This window comes from Bubalus kerabau, chromosome 3 (genome assembly GCF_029407905.1).
Source record: "Bubalus kerabau isolate K-KA32 ecotype Philippines breed swamp buffalo chromosome 3, PCC_UOA_SB_1v2, whole genome shotgun sequence".
NCBI lineage: Eukaryota > Metazoa > Chordata > Mammalia > Artiodactyla > Bovidae > Bubalus > Bubalus kerabau.
Window position 1 is genome coordinate 17,496,915 of NC_073626.1, and position 17,173 is coordinate 17,514,087.

Sequence of the window (17,173 nt, forward strand, 5' to 3'; positions counted from 1 at the left end):
TACATACTACTAAAGTTATAGTGAATAGAGAAAGACATAGAATATATTAGGCAAGAAGTGAAAGTATGGGAAGTCAGCAATGGTAGTAAAGTAAAGGTCAGTATTGCCTTGAGAGGAACGAAGGTTCTCAAAGTTTCTTGAAACACCAAGATCGTGCCAGCTGTCAGGAATTAGCTTAGTTTGGAAACCAGAAACTCTACCAGAAGAAATTTAAGTTCATAAAAACATTATGATGCTAAAACCCAAAATTTAGACAGAGAATAATGTAGGGTCGGGTATATAGACATTCAAAGTTCTCCATTGATTACTGCATCAGGCACTCAAGGACCACCCTCATTGAAGTATTTCTCTATTGCTCAACCTGCAGGTACCAGCATGGAGAAAGACATAGCTCTGCTCCACAGGCAGTTGAACCCTACTTTTATGGCCTCATGGCTTTCCTTAAGAAGCATTCCATGCAGCACATTTCCTCCACCCCATCCCATCAGGCTGACTCCCCACGGTCAACAGGAGTCCTCATCCTGGGATCATTCTGCAATCCCCATGGCTCCAGCTCCAAGCTTCCATGGACACCAGTGGACTTACAACCCTGTCCGAGGTATGAAAGGCTGCAGCATGGCTTCTGTACATGGTTCTCACTATGTTCAGAAGGTCACAGAGTAGTTAGTTCACTCCGCAACTGCTTCAAATGCCTCCCCTGTCCCAGTGGATGGCCATGGATGCAGGGATCTCTCCCCTGCGCTTCAGCTCCCTTATCCCCAGGTAAAGGCTGGTCCCACTTGCTGTCCTCCTTCTTTCCCCTTCCTCTTTGTCCCTTCTTTCCTTTGTCCTACCAAGTTCTGTATGGATCCGGATGTTCCTTCTCTGTAGTCAGTGAGTCCTGCCAGTATTCACCTGGTCTTCTGTGAGAACTGCTGCATCTTTAGACGTTCTTGATGCATCAGTGGAGAGAGGTGTACCCCACTTCCACCTACCCCTCTGTCATCTTGTCCACCCCCATTTGTGCATGGATTAGAAACGAGTTTCGCTTCTATAGAGTACCATTGTCATCACCACACACATTTAACTTTTGCTTTTTGAGGAGAACACAGGTAAGTTCCACTCTCTCCAGTTCAGTCAGTCATTCAGTCGTGTCGCACTCTGTGTGACCCCAGGGACTGTAGCACGCCAGGCTTCCCCATACATCCCGACTCCCAGAGCTTCTTCAATCTCATGATTAGATCATGAAGCTCAAACTTACATCCTCACCTTATTAATTTTTTATACGTGAAAATATGTAACCTTTAAAAATCTCTCCCTATTTGTCCTACGCTCCAGTCTTTGGCAATCATTTTTCTACTCTGAGTTCCCTTTTTTTTTTTTTTTTTAACTCTTTATAGTTGAGATCATATGGTATTTGTCTTTCTCTGACTTACTTAGTGTAATGCCCTCCAGTTTCATCCATGTTGCTACAAATGGAAGGATTTCTTTCTAATTCTAATGGCTAAATAGTATTTCCCTATATAGGTCACACAGAGAAGGCAATGGCACCCCACTCCAGTACTCTTGCCTGGAAAATCCCATGGATACAGAAGCCTGGTAGGCTGCAGTCCATGGGGTCGCTAAGAGTTGGACACGACTGAGTGACTTCACTTTCACTTTTCACTTTCATGCATTGGAGAAGGAAATGGCAACCCACTCCAGAGTTCTTGCCTGGAGAATCCCAGAGACGGGGGAGCCTGGTGGGCTGCCGCCTATGGGCTTGTACAGACTTGGACACGACTGAAGCGACTTAGCAGCAGTAGCAGTAGCAGTATCATAGTGTTGTGGTCAGAGAAAATTCTTGATATAATTTCAATTTCCTTAAATTTATTGAGGTTTTATTTGGGACCCAAGATGAGGAGAATGTTCCATGTGCACTTGAGAAGAAAGTGTATTCTTCTGCGTTTGGATGGAATGTGCTGAAGATATCAGTTAGTTCTGTTTGCTCTAATATTTCCTTCTAGGTTTATGTTTCCTTATTAATTTTCTGTTCTGATGATCTGTCCACTGGTATAGGTGTGGTGTCAACAACCCTACTATTATTGTGTTACGGTCAATTCCCCTTTTGTGTCAGTTAGTGTTGACCTTATGTATTGAGGTGCTCTTATGTTGGGTACATAAACAGTTAAAATTGTTATGTCTTTTTCTTGGACTTATCCCTTGATCATTTGGTACTGTCCTTCTTAATTTTTTATAATAGTTTTGATTTTAAGGTTTATTTTTTCTGATACGAGAATGACAATCTGGCTTTCTTTTGATTTCCATTTGCATGGAATATCTTTTTCCATCCACTCACTTTCAGTCTGTATGTGTCTCTAGGACTGAAGTGGGTCTCTTGTAGACAGGATATATATGGGTCTTGTTTTCATATCCATTCAGCCAAGTCTGAGTCTTGGTAAGAATGGAAGAAGATGATAGCAAATAAAACAACCGATAGAGGATTGCTTTCCAAAATACAAGCAGCTCAAATTACTCAGTCATCAAAAGCAAAGGCAAGAACTGCAAAAATAAACTAGTGAGACCACATCAAACTCAAAACCTTCTGCATAGTAAAAGAAGCCATCATTAAAATGAAATGACAACCTATGGAATGAAAAAAAATATTTGCAAATCACATATTTGGTAAGTGGTTTGTATCCAAGTATATATAAAAGACTTGTGCAATTCAGTATGAAAAGTAATCAAACAATCCAAATTATTAAATGAGCAAAGGAAGAGTAAGTGTTTTGAAAAATCTGATGAGTAGACTGTAGATGACAGACCCTGTAAGTTTTTCCTTCCAGAACAAAAGCCTGTGTCTTCCTGGCAATGCTTTCTTTATCTCCAATCACCTGTTTGGTGATACAGTTCACGGGGTACATCCTTTACCCAATAGCAATCACTGAACACTGAGCTATATGTGCTCAGAATAGCCTTATTAACTATAACAAATTAATAATTACATACTTAATCTTGAGGCATTTAAAATCTAAAGTGATTTTCAGAATTTTCCACTCCATTGTTTTTTACATTCTTTTTCAAAACTGAAACACCTAGTATGGAAAAATGTGTAGGGGACCTCAGTAATACATGCATAGAGAGTCATTTAAAACTGGGAGCATTACTGGATTACATTTTTGGGGAATGTATTATTACCAATACTATTGCAATTTTATTGCCTTTAATTCTTTGCTATACTAGTGGATATTCATTTAAAATAGTAATAACAACATACAGCACATAGTACTCAGGGTACAGTAGATTGAGAAAGACAAAGCTTATGAGGCAGGAAGGGAAATCACAAAGAATTAGCAACCATATCAAAATGAAGTGCAGTATTGCCTAGAAAGAAAGCAGAGTTCTCTAATTGTTCGGAGACAACACGGACAAGCCAGATGTGAGCCAACCAGCTTAAACTATGTACCTGAAACCACACCAGAAGGAAAGTGAAGTTCATAAAAATATGCTGATGTTAAATGCCAAAATCCAGACAGAAAAAGTATAGGGTAGGATTTATGTGATGCTGAAAACTACTCAGAAAGGTAGACATAGAAGCAAATACACTAATGAGCATCAGAAAGATCAAAGCACAAAAGGTCTGAAAAATAAATCATAAAGTGAATTGGTAGTCTAATCAAAAGAATAAGAGAATCAAATTAGAAAACCAAAATATAAAGACTTGTGCACATGATAGACCCAGAGAATTCTCAGCAGAGAAAATTACGGCCTTAGTGACCAGCAAACAGAAGCCTCCAGCATCAGGAACAAAAACCCTGGGCAGGACTCACAACTGTGCACTTCTGGAAACAGCCTCAGTTTCAAAGTTTGGGCACTATACCACTGAAAAGTGAACACAGACAAGGATTATAGCCTGCCACGACACTGAATCAAGACAACAGTGTTTGTGAGTTTACTTTTCTCATTCAACTATAAAGTTAATGAATCATTAACCAATGTTAATCGACATCATCAGTTTAGAGTCAGATCCTCTTTAGTCATACAATGGATATATGATTCCCAATAACAGTTTTTAGAATTGAATTTCTTGATGTTTAATTGAAGGGTAATTGCTTTACAATACTGTACTGGTTTTGGCCAAACATCAGCATGAATCAGCCATAGGGATACCTATGTCCCCACGCTCTAGAACCTCCTTGCCACCATCCTTCCCATCCCACCCCTCGAAGCTGTTACAGAAAAATATGGAAGGCTTAACAAATTTGTGTGTCATCCTTGGGCAGAGGTCATGCTAATCCTCTCAGTATTATTCCAGATTTTTAATATATGTGCTATGAAAGCAAACACACAAACAACAATTGGAGGAATGTCATGGAAACATGTAGAATATCATATAGGAAATGAATCGCCAGTCCAGGTTCGATACAGGATCTTTGGGGCTGGTGCACTTGGATGACGCAGAGGGATGGTACAGGGAGGGAGGTGGGAGGGAGGTTAGGGATGGGGAACACGTGTACGCCCGTGGCGGATTCATGTTGATGTGTGGCAGAACCAATAGAATATTGTAAAGTAATTAGCCTCCAATTAAAATCAATAGATTTAAATTAAAAAAATAAAAAAAATAAGTATTTGAGATAAAATATTAAAAAAACAATTTAACAGAAAAAAAAACCATATAGTTAGTCATCTACCAATAGATGATCAATTACATTAGGAATTAGGGTATTCTGCTATACTTACCGCCTCTTATAAAATTGAATTTTATAAGGTCCAAAGTTTCATGAAGAAATTAAGCATATATTTATGCATAGCACATGTATACATGCACAGAAATATATGCACACAAATACATTTCTGTTATATAAGCTATTATCCTCCTGGCCTGTCACAATAAGCTCTTTACTTGATGAGAGAGATAGTCCCAAATTTCTCCAACTTATATGTCTTGTTTTTGAGGACCACTTCTTTTATTTTCCAGAGAAGGCAATGGCACCCCACTCTAGTACTCTTGCCTGGAAAATCCCATGGATGGAGGGCCTGGTGGGCTGTAGTCCATGGGGTCACTAGGAGTCGGACACGACTGAGTGACTTCACTTTCACTTTCTTTTATTTTCATCACCTAATTTTAAATATTCATTTTATTCTTAGATACCATGCCCATTTAAACTAACTAAGAGCAGAGAAAACCTAGTAAATGCTGATATCTTATCCTTAATTAAATTATCACTCTTCTGGTCAATTGGAAAAAGAATCATGTTCAGATCTCATTCAGGAGAATAAAATCTCTATTTTTTCAGTTCTCTTGTCCAAACTCAATTCTTGCTCACTTTAGTCTTAAATTCTGCTTACTTACAAAGGTCAGACAGGAAAAGTAATATTAAAATCATGCTTGCAAGAGTCTATGATTTATGCTTCTGTTGGCCAAAGGTAGGGCCAGGAATAATTTCTGAAATATTACAATACATCATGGAAGCATGAAGGTCTAGTTCTAGTATCAAAGAGGAGATGTTTGGAGATGGTTCAAAAACTAAGCCCCATGGGTTGTCAGGATGTATTCCCGACCAGACGGGTAAATTTTGTCCTTAAAAAGTCAAAGTCAGGAAAGGGCAGGCCTTGTTTGCAGAGTCGATGATGTCGTCTTGGGTGCTGACCAGGTAATATTCTTGTGTTACCATTTGGAGATTTATTTGCTATTTTCTCAAAGAAACAAATGTAATCAGAAGAATAAAGATGGATAAGAGTAGAAGAGCTGCCAAGGTGCCAAGAAGAAAGGCTAGCCAAGAGAACCAGGCCCCCACACTGATAATTGTCAAAGACTGTAACAGTGAGTGTTATAGACAGAGCAGAACAAGTGCATATAAAACCAATGTTCTAGGCACTGCTGTTTTGCAGTCAAAGACAAAGTATTTTTCTCTTTAAGCAGAGTCATCACAGCTTCTGATGTGGTCCTGGTTACACGCATGCAGACCGAGGGCCACAGGCATGTGTGATGTGACATCAGGAAGTGAACACATGAGTGTGCTGGTGCCCAGTCACCTGCATCTGCTAATAATGGGACCTGGGGAAAATTACTTGCCCTCTCCAAGTCATCACATCTTCATTAACATAACTTGATGATCATAGTGAAGATTAAGGCTATCTCACAGGGTTCCTGTGAAACACAGATTTTGAGATGTTTTAAAGCTTTTGTGAAAGTATTAGAGACATGCATGGGGTTACTAGGTGAGTGAGCAGGTCCAAGGTACAGTATCCTTTTTCTCTTAGTATTCTCTCTGTACTCAATAGTAGTGATCAGTCAGTCACGTGCTTACTCTTACCCAGGCGTGATGGTAAACCACACAGATCAACTGGACTTTTCTTGTCATTTCAGTGTCTAAAATTCAAGCATTAGTTGATGTAGAGTAAAAAAATTGCAAACTCCTAGAGGGCCTCACTGCACAGAGTCTGTAGAGTCCCAAGATTGAACTGTCTTAAAAAAATGGCCTAAACATTCTGGCTCAGAATTAAGTTCCAAATGTTTACAGAGAACAGAAGTACTTCTGGGGACAATTCAAAAATACATGGAGTAACCTACTTCTCCAAATCTCTATCTTTGCAAATATTATCATCCATCTAAATTTACACAGAAAGTGCTCCTTCTTCCCCACCCCAGCTTCTACAGCAACAACTCCTGATCAGAGCAACAGCGAAAGAAAAGGCTTCCCTCCACAGGATGGATTTGATGACCTCAGGTGACCAGATCATCTCAGAATGGCTCATGTTTTTATTTAAACAGGGTCCTGCCTGCTGCTGCTGCTGGTCGTGTCTAATCTGCTCCTATGCCAAGGCATCTCATGCCCGTCCTGCGGTCCTGACGTGTTTGTCTCCTTCCAGAAATCCCTTACAGACGTGTTTATCAATGCCGCCAGCCTCTCCCACGACTTCCATAACCTTTCCACAATAATGTTCAATGAGTTTGTAAGTACTATGGTGGTGGTGGTTTAGTTGCTAAATCGTGTCCGACTCTTGCGACCCTGTGGACTGTAGCCCGCCAGGCTCCCAGAAGGAAACTTCCCCTAAGTGACAGGGGTATACTATCCTTCAAACATGAACGCTGCAATAACACCCTCTCTAGGTCAAAGAAGCCGTCAGTTCATAAGATGTTGAAATCGAAGAAAGGATCAGTTTTGTGGAATCTCAAAGATTCCTAAGGAGTGCAATAACTTTTTCAATTTCCTTTCATTCAGTTTCTTTTTTAAATTTTCAAAATAAATGATTTTGTATTTATCAGTTAGGAATGCCATAAAATAATACAATAGACTCAGTGGAATAAACAACAGAAATTTCTTTCCTCACAGTTCTGGGGGCTAGAAGTCCCAGATCAGGGTGCCAGCAAGGTGAGGTTCTGGTAAGAACTCTTCCTTCCCAGGCTGGCTTCTCTGTGACTCCTCCCAAAAAGTTGGGGTGGGGAAGAGAGATAGAGGAAAAGACAAAGAGACACAGAATGAATTCTCTGGTGTTTGCTTTATGAAGACACTAAACCTATTCCATCAGTATTCTACATTAAGAGCTCATTTGACCTTAATGGGCTTCGCTGCTGGCTCAGATGGTTAAGAATCTGTCTGCAATGTGAGAGACTTGGGTTCTATCCCTAGGTTTGGAAGATTCCCTGGAGAAGGGAACGGCAAGCACTCCAGTATTCTTGCCTGCGAAATCCCCTGGACAGAGGAATCTGGTGGGCTATAGACCATGGAATCCCCAAAATCAGAACCCTTTTCAAAACACAGCACTTTGGCAGTTAGGGCTCTAACACATGAAGAACATAGATTCAGTCCATAATACTACCTGACACAAAGCACTTTCAGGTGGGACTGGGGAAAATGAAGTGTGTTGATTTTCGGATCCTTTCTCTCTGGGCTTTCTTCTCCAGGCTCAGAGTAAATAGCCAGTAAATGAGAACTGCTCTGCAGTGAACTGGGTGGATGGAGCATGTTAAACAAAGCTGAATCCCGGTCACGGAAACAAATAATTTGTAGTTTTTTTTAAGGTACAAATTATTGTTTTAAGATTTGCAGTGAATAGGTTTCAAGCTGCGATAGAAGGGGTTTTTACAATTGGAAACAATTATTCTCTTTCTGAGGAAGGTATTTGAAAGTTGTATGTTAATTCTTTCAGGTCAATCAAGGAGCACACAGTAGAGCAGACAGATAATAAAAGGCGGAGCTAAAGTTTTCTATTAAATTCACGTAGTTCTTTTTACTCATTAGATTTTCTTTCATCCTCCATTTTGACTGTCTTTTTTTTTTCCAACTCTTCCAAGTAAACAAAAGATTAAATGATTAAATGAGGTGCATGCATGCATTCTAAGTCACTTCAGTTGTGTCCAATTTTTGACAACCCTTCTGACTATAGCCCAACAGGCTCCTCTGTCCATAGGATTGGCCAGGCAAGAATACTGGAGTAGGCTGCTTTACCCTCTTGCAAGGGATGCTCCTCACCTAGGATTCAAACCTCAGTCTTGTTATATCTCCTGCATTGGCAGGAATATTCTTTACTACTACCGTCCCCTGGGAAGCACCAAATATTGGTACATATGTGCTATATTTGGTTCAAATAGTAAAAAAAAAAAAAGATAATAATAAAACAGAGAAGGGAAAAGGTTTAATTTAGAAAAGTTATATGTAAAATCATTTTTATAGAGACAATATATAGAAAAGTAGGAAAAGAATGACTTTCAAATTTTGTGATGCGCCCCCCCCCCCCCCCGGTAAAAAAAATATACGTCTATCAAACATGTTAGTGTTCTGGTAATGGGTTTATCTACTGAATGCCAAACAACCCTAACTAATTGCCTGATCACTTTCAGGATGAAAAATATGCCCAGGGCAAACAGAGTTATATCAATGCCACCAAGAGCTGCCACACCAATTCCTTCCATACTCCCGAAGAAAGAGATAAAGCCCAGCAGATGAACGTGAGTCTTTCACCTGGGTTTTTCACCGGATCAAATGAGACAGTATGTAGGCTACCAGACTTCAGATTATTAGAGCTTATGGTAACTGTATATGCAGAAAAAGGTGGAGGAACTGTAAGCGATAGAAGAGAAACTATATTATGCAGCTGATGAAGCATGAGCGAAATCAAGGGATGACTAAAGATCTGTAGTAGCAAGATAAATTACAGATCTATAAATTGTCCATGCAGACAACTTTAGTTCAACCAATGCATTAGACACAGAATTGCAGCTATTATTCTGTATGAAAACAGGAAACGAATGGGTACTTCCACATGTAAAACATAAGATTGCAAAATTCATGAATATGTAAGAAACACACCCAGTTTTGAGTACACCCTGTTACTAGTAACTCCTACTTGGGAGTCCTATACTGCACCACCCGAGCCACCACGTCTGCCTTTCAAGGCTCTCCTGATTCTGCTTCTACTTCTCTGACACCTCCTTCATTCGTCATTCTCAACGACTCCTCTGTCACCTTTTATTCTTAATATGTAAGTCTCCCCCACAATGGCCTATAAAACATTGCTTTCCTTCTCATGGCCACAACAATTGCCTCTGTTCTGAGGACAACACAGTTTACATACAATCCTCAATCATTTATGGCAACTCCAAATTTTCACTGTTATAATCTCTTCTTTCTGATTTCCTGCATTATCCTTCCTCCTAACCTTATTTAAAGTATTTTCACATGTATCCCCCCTTAAAATTCTATCTTCTCTCTCTACAACCTTTTTAATGATACTAGCATTCTATTCCCCTGTTAATCTCATTAATAATGAAGGTGAACAAGTAAAGGAAAAAGGACAAAGAGCAAGAAGAGGAGGGATTTTTCAATAAGCTTAAATTTAAAGCTTATTTAGAGTTACTACATGGCCTTACATTTTACTCAGCACTTTAAGTGACAAGACTTTCCTGGTGGCTCAGATGGTAAAGCGTCTGTCTACAATGCGGGAGACCTGGGTTTGATCCCTGGGTCGGGAAGACTTCCTGGAGAAGGAAATGGCAACCCTCTCCAGTACTCTTGCCTAGAAAATCCCATGGACAGAGGAGCTTGGTGCAGGCTACTGTCCATGGGGTTACAAAGAGTCGGGCATGACTGAGCGACTTCACTTTCACTTTATGTGCATTACTATATTTAATCCTATTCAGTTCTCTGTTCTTTACCAGTAAAACAGTTTGTGGCTTTAAGAAATCAAGCATATTAACTAGAGATCTTCAGCCCCCGGGATTTTCAGGCTCAATTCTGCTAGTAGTAGTGAACTAGGGGGGAACCCTCCACTGTGAATCCCACTGATGCTGTTACTAAAGACAACACTGTGCCATTTTCTGCCCGGAGACATGTCAACAAAACAACTGTTCTGATGTCAGCAGGGGGCTGGTGTGGGATCAGCTGAGGAGAGAAGCCTGTTTAGGAATGTCATGTCTTCTTCCTTGTCTCTTTGTTGTAATATCATAAAGCAATTACCGATCTACAATCAATACGAAGGACTCATCTGATTCATTAATACGAATGAATCACTGGGTGACAATGATGTGGGCACAGGTGGAATCCCTCTTTCCTGGGTCAGGCCCTGCAGCACATACTGACTTGTGTAAATGCTTAGATTCTCTCACGGAAATATACAAACACAAAAGAACTCACTGAGTGGTGGTAGAATTTCAGAGGAAAAAAGAAAATTCTTCATGTTATAAATTAGAATGCATCAGAAGTATTAGTTCCTAAAATAACCTAGATGTTTAAAATTTCAGCAAAGTGTGAACTAATAGCTTACATTTTATACTTTTGCCACTTTTACTACCTTCAAAAATCTCTGCATACACATAGGAATAACCAAGATTTTTAGGTCAGCTGCTCTGAGAAAAGATCACATGTTACCAAAACCACTGAATTATGATTTTTTTAATGAGATCGTTTCTTCTGATTGCTTAGAATGAAGACCTTAGTAAGTGGACACTCCTGTTACTGTACTCCTGGAATAATCCTCTGTATTATCTAGTCCTGGAGCTTCGGAGTATGAAAAATCTGTCAAAGGCTGTCATATCAAGTGCCACGGAGATTGAGAACATGTCAGAGAAACTTCAAGCATTCATAGAGAGTCAATTCAGGAAGGTGAGCATCCTGCAGAGGGCTTTCTTGCTTTGTTCATGAATGAAAGAGGTGACCACTGTAATGCATAAAGAGTTTGGAAATATCTCATTTTGTAAGAAAAAGATTCATGACTTCTATATGCTAGACGGCTACTACATAAAGCAGGAGCCTAGACATTCATAGTGATAGATTCTACTGTAAAGAAATCAGAATTTCACTGCAGTTTTTGACATGTGCAGCCTTCCCTGCATTGCACACAATTCCACCAAAAGCTTGCCTTGTCCTGGGCACTGGTGGTTGTAATGTTTTCAAGAGTAATAGACTAGAGAACAGACTTTCCAAGATCAGCATTTTTCTAAAGTAACCCCGGACATCTGCAATTGAAGTTCCCCTTGTCTTCTTTCTCTGTTCTCCTCAAATCAAAGGATGAGAGTGGGAAGGAAGAAAACAGAAAGTTAAAACTAAACTTGAGTTCCAATTATACTTTTTAGATTTCTAATTGTTTTCTCATAGGCTGGCTCCAAAATCCATATCTAGAGAGTTTTATATTCATATGTTTTCCTCATATCTTTATTTGATAATTAGAAGAAAAAAGATAAAGAAATACTAATAGAATGCATAAGAAGTCATTATCATTTGGGTATTCAGATTATTGTTCCAGTCTTGAAGATGATACACGAGGTTAGCGATACCTGGTCAAGATTCTCATCCATGACGTTCAGCAATGAAGATAGGAGTATTTCTGAATATTATAACCTGTTCCACTGCTTGCGCAGGGATTCACGTAAAGTTGACATGTACATCAAGATCCTGACGTGCCGAACCCGCAAAACGTGTTAAATCCACATCCATCCCATCCAACTCTGAGATGGTCATAATCATCTATCCCATAGCGAGCTACTTGAAATTTACAGCTTTCTAATGCATGCTCTGTAATGGGTCTCCTCTTAAAAAAATAAACACAGACGCTTTAGAGATGTCAAAATCTAAGAGGGCAATTTGATAACATTGCTTATCTTCATTTAAGAATAAATCAAAAGAAAATCCACCCCTACAATTGAGAGAATGAAGCTCCTATTAAAATTAGTCACAAATAGCAGAAGCTGGCATTAGAAAGAAGACCATTAAGAGATTCCACAAGAATCACAGCCAATGATTCTGGGTCAAGTTATTAGAATCAAAGAATTAGACAATTGTTCATGGTTCTGGTTATGCTACCAAGAAGACTGAAATCTCAGGATTCTTTATGAAAGCCAGCCACGACTTTCAGCCAACTACCACAGTGTTACACCAGACAAGATGAGTGCTCTGCACTTTTGTGTAAATAGCATGAGGTTTCCTGAACTGTCTAAAGATTGTTAGTATGCTGTCTTAGTCCTTCTGGGTTGTTATAACAAAATATCACAGGCTTAAAAACAATGGAAATGGATTTCCACAGCGGGGTCATGCAGGGTCCATTCTGGTCACACAATTCCTACTGTATCCTCACACAGGGGAGGGTTCCGGAGCTCTGAGTGTCTCTTATATATAAAAGCACTCATCTCATTGAAGAGGGTCCATCCTTACAACTCCATAACCTCACAAAGGCCTCACCTAGGGGTAACATAACCATGGGAATCAGGATTTCATCATATGAAATTTCTGGGGGACACAAAGGTTGAGACTGTAGCAGACACAAACGTGCACTGGCTCATCCTCCTGCAGTGGCTGTCGTCACCCACACTCCACTGCATCCTCATTTCCTGCATCACCTTGCAGCCATTCCATACATTCTATCACTCTGGGTTTCACAAGTCCAGGTCAAGTCAAGTGTCAGCTCCATCTCATATTCAGCCTATTCAATGTCTCCCTCTCCCCTGCTGAGGCCCAGGGGACCTACCAGGAAGTGCAGATGTGTCCATTTCTGCAATGTTCCTTCTCTCTCCCTCTCTGGATCTTCATTCCTTGGGCCATGTTGGAACTGGGAAGATGGTAATGACATGGGAAAGTCTGACATCACTGACTTACATGGTGCCCTTGTAGCCTTCTCTTGGTCCAGATGGACTGATCTGAAATTCCCCCTGACTAGCAAGTATTTCTCTTGAGGGGTATCTGGTGATTTTCCAGGACATTCACAATTTGGGGATCCCCAAATTTATGGTTTCCTTTTTAATCAGGGGAAATGTTCTGGAACCACAGCTCCCCACCTGCAGTATTCTCCACAGCCTCTCTGTTTCCCTCACTCTGCAAGCACCATCTGGATAAAATTAAGCAGCCCACAGTCAGCTGCCTACTAACTGACCCACAAGAACCCCATGTATAATAAATACTTTGATCAATTGAATGGCAGATATACTGGTGTGCATCTGTCCACCACCTGAGGCCTCTGGACAATTGTCCAACTGGTCACATAGACACTGAGTAGATCAGAAAGCTGGATTCAAAAACACATGTATCTGAAAAGTGAGATACTATTCTGTCTTCCTTTTAGAGTAACTATCCTTGCCATTAATTGTTTGGCCTTACAAACATGCCCTAGTAGGTCCCTGAATTATAAAATTCTCCAAATAGACTGAGTCTCTACTGAGACTGGAGCAATGTGACTGGATTAGGGATGCTCAGCTTGTTCAACAGCCTGCAAACAACCTGGGATGAGGGCCAATCACTTGAATGTCTCTCCTAAGAAGTCAGTGACCTAGAAGTCAGTCACTTAGGAAGATAGTGGCTCTTCCTAAGAAGAGGCTGGTTTTGCAGCATCTTTAGGGCTTTAGCAGTAATTCCTGGTAAAGAAAATGGGAAAAAACAATGTAGAAGGGAAAGGGGGATGAATAAGAGAGATTCAGAGAAAGACAGAAGGAAAGAAAAGCAGCAAAGGGAAAGTGAGTCTAGGACTTGGGTAGTGAAGCATGAAATGCTGTTAGAACACTTTATTATTAAGGACCCAAATGTATATGCTTTTTTTAATATCCCAAGAGCAAATATCTCATATTCCCTTTCCATGAAAAAAACCTTGTAAGCACTTTCTAAATCATTTACTGCCCTAAACATCTAATTCTATTTTGTTACTTGCTTAACTTTCTTTCGTTCAAAGTCTCGAAATTTCCAGCAGAGAGGATGGTATTTATTAGAGGGAAAATTTGGCAGTAAGGGGGACAATGCAATTGGAGGAAATATACACACACCAATAGACCACACACATCCTCATGTATTTGTCTCTTATAAAATTTATTTCAAGCATAAATTTAGGACTTTAGATCAACAACAGAGGCGGTGACATTCAGAGCACTCTCCTTGCTTGACTGTGACATACAAAGTGAATACTGTAGGTTTCAGACAATATTGAACAGAGCCATAGATATACTATAGAGTCAGTCAGGAATAGCCAAAGCAGGGATATTTGGACAGGATTTAACAACCACTCGCTTGCCATGCAGAAAGCGTTGATTTTCCCAACTTTTACAGATTTCCACGTAAGATTACATTTGAAGAAATGGCCCTATTATATCAAGAATAGTAGCAGTGGTTACCAAAAGGAAACAAATGAAGAATCTTTGAAGTTCACTGACCTTATAGATTAGTAAGGCACATGTCATGGATACAATGAGGACTTAAACCAAACAGGTCCGCAAGTTGTGGAGAAGGATAGGGTGATATAAACACACAAACTGCTATATTGCATGGCAGCGTGAAGAAGAATAAGATGTGGAGCCACCACGGGCTACAGTGGATTGAAGTAAAGCTAGAAGCCACCTGAGTGTGTCATAGGAGTGACTCATATGGGGTAGCTTTATGATGGAGGTTTGAAAAGTTGATGGGATGTTGATGTGAAAAAATAGGAAAACAGTATATCTGTCAATTCATGTATGATCATCTTATGAAGTAAGGATATCTGACATCCTAGATCAAGGCAACTGAGATATTAATATAGCATTATAAGGTATCAGTGAATAATCCAGTCGGACAAAAACACAAGAAATGTTCATTTTATACCATTCATGTTGTATATCATGGTTATGCTCCCATGATATATTGCATATATTATTGTAGGGTTAGAATGGGGAAATACTTGTATGGATTTTTATGCATTTGGGAGAATCATATATTGCAAAATGGAGAGTTTGTCTTTATTCTACAATGCAACAGGAAACCAAGAACATTCAGTCCAAGAGAGCACTATGTCCAGAAGTAGATAAGAGAAAATTTAATGTGGATTGAAGAGTTGTGGCTGTTGGGGCTGGTAGAGAAAAAGAAAGAGACCAGAAAGAGCTGGGAATATTATGACACTAAAAATCAAAGAGGGCTCTGCCTAGTAAAAAGTCGCAAAGCATGTGAGAGATACAGCAAATGAAATAGACCTTGACCACATGCAAGGAATGAGGCAGACAGAAGAGCCAAAAAAGGCATCCAGCAATATGGGACTAGCTGAGTCAATAAGTGACTGAAAAGTCAGAGAGAAGGGAGGAGATAAATTAGGGTTTTATCCAAAAGCACCTGAGCTCTATTTTCCTGTATTTCATCAACTTAGTACCAGAAATCACCAAAAAATGTTAAAGTGCTGCAGCAAATAATAGAAATAAGTACTGTAAGGTGCCTCTGCTAGACCTTATGGAATACTAGAACCAAAGCAGGACTACCCAGTGATAACAAGCAGTAAGTCACTAATCACGTTCAACACTTAAATAAGACATACATTGTAAAGCATAGAGGATGAATGGACATCAAATGGAAACAACCCCTACCTTTACAGACCCAGCCTGCTGCTGCTCCTGCTAAGTCACTTCAGTCGTGTCTGACTCTGTGCGACCCCATAGACGGCAGCCCACCAGGCTCTCCTGTCCCTGAGATTCTCCAGGCAAGAACACTGGAGTGGGTTGCCATTTCCTTCTCCAATGCATGAAAGTGAAAAGTGAAAGTGAAGTGGCGGAGTCGTGTCCGACCCTAGTGACTCCATGGACTGCTGCCTTCCAGGGTCCTCCGTCCATGGGATTTTCCAGGCAAGAGTACTGGAGTGTGTGCCATTGCCTTCTCCAAGAGCCAGCCTAAACAAACCTAAAACCTAAACCTAATAGAGGTAATGGTCTCCTTAATCATGTGCCCACTTTCTCAAAGAGTTTCTCATTCCTTTTGTCTTAATCCTCCCTTGTTTATTAACCCTTCATTGCCTTACTCTCAGCCGATAGTCAGCTAATCATTAATCAAATAAATAATTAAACAGTGTTCACTCCTGAGACATATTTGTATTGATCGACTCTTCAAATGAAAGGCTTTCTAATCCCCTGAAAGTAAAATGCTAATACTGGAAGGACTCCTTCCCAGCCTCTTTCCAAAATGCCCAATGGGCAGCAATTGGGAGTCTAGCTACTTAGACATCTTCTGCCATAATTATAACCTATTTGGATAGTGAAGACAGGAGACAGATGAAGCACTGAAAGATGTCGAGAAAGAAATGCATGGACAAGTGGAAAAGATACCATAAGCCTTAAACACCGATCTATGCCTGCACACCATACCATGTGTGATGGGAGCCAGGTGGGCCTAATGAGGGATGGATTTTTCAAGACAGCTCTATATGAGTTGGCACTGAGAAGTTTGATTCAACTCAACTGTTTCAACATGATTCTTTGATTCTAATACTCAGCGCCACTTGTCTCATTTCACTGCACTAAGTCAAAAAGGAAATATACTTATTGCCTATTTGAATACTGCCAAGAGATCGTAAATGTTTTCATCACAAGGAGAAAATTGTAACTATTTATTTTGAGGGATGTTCACCAGACTTATTGCGGAGATCATTTTGCAATATATATCAAATTACTATATTGTACACCTGAAGCCAAATAACATTATATGTCATTATTATCTATGTATAATGATACCTAAAACTAAAATAGCATATTTGTCAATGTGACTTATATAATGACTTATATGATATCATGATCATATAATCATTATATTATGGACATAGGACATATGCATACCTTCGATTTACTTCAGTCACTCAGTCATATCTAACTCTTTGAGACCTCACGGACTGTAGCACATAAGGCTCCCCTGTCCTCCACCATCCTCCGGAGCTTGCTTAAACTCATGCCCATCAACTCGGTGATGCCATCCGACCATCTCATCCTCTGCCATCACCTTCTCTTTCTGCC

At 40.0% G+C, this 17,173-nt stretch overlaps 1 protein-coding gene and 1 non-coding gene across 2 annotated transcripts; one reads left to right on the forward strand and one right to left on the reverse strand.

Annotated features, from left to right (window-relative positions):
* Positions 1–543: 543 nt before the first annotated feature.
* On the forward strand, positions 544–11,882 carry LOC129647442 (chorionic somatomammotropin hormone 2). Its single transcript, XM_055574534.1, has 5 exons — positions 544–598; positions 6,734–6,915; positions 8,804–8,911; positions 10,884–11,063; positions 11,691–11,882. The coding sequence occupies exons 1-5, from the start codon at positions 544–546 to the stop codon at positions 11,880–11,882; spliced, it is 717 nt and encodes a 238-aa protein (XP_055430509.1).
* On the reverse strand, positions 4,197–4,305 carry LOC129648032 (U6 spliceosomal RNA). The gene has a single exon (XR_008712637.1). It is a non-coding gene; the product is annotated as a U6 spliceosomal RNA (small nuclear RNA).
* Positions 11,883–17,173: the final 5,291 nt, after the last annotated feature.

Excerpts from the sequence above, each read along its gene's own strand:
- LOC129647442 (XM_055574534.1), top strand. The coding sequence starts at position 544 with ATGGCTCCAGCTCCAAGCTTCCATGGACACCAGTGGACTTACAACCCT. Across the intron at positions 599-6,733 it reads GACTTACAACCCTGTCCGAG|GGTCCTGCCTGCTGCTGCTG; the intron begins GTATGAAAGGCT and ends TTATTTAAACAG. Across the intron at positions 11,064-11,690 it reads TAGAGAGTCAATTCAGGAAG|ATTATTGTTCCAGTCTTGAA; the intron begins GTGAGCATCCTG and ends TTGGGTATTCAG.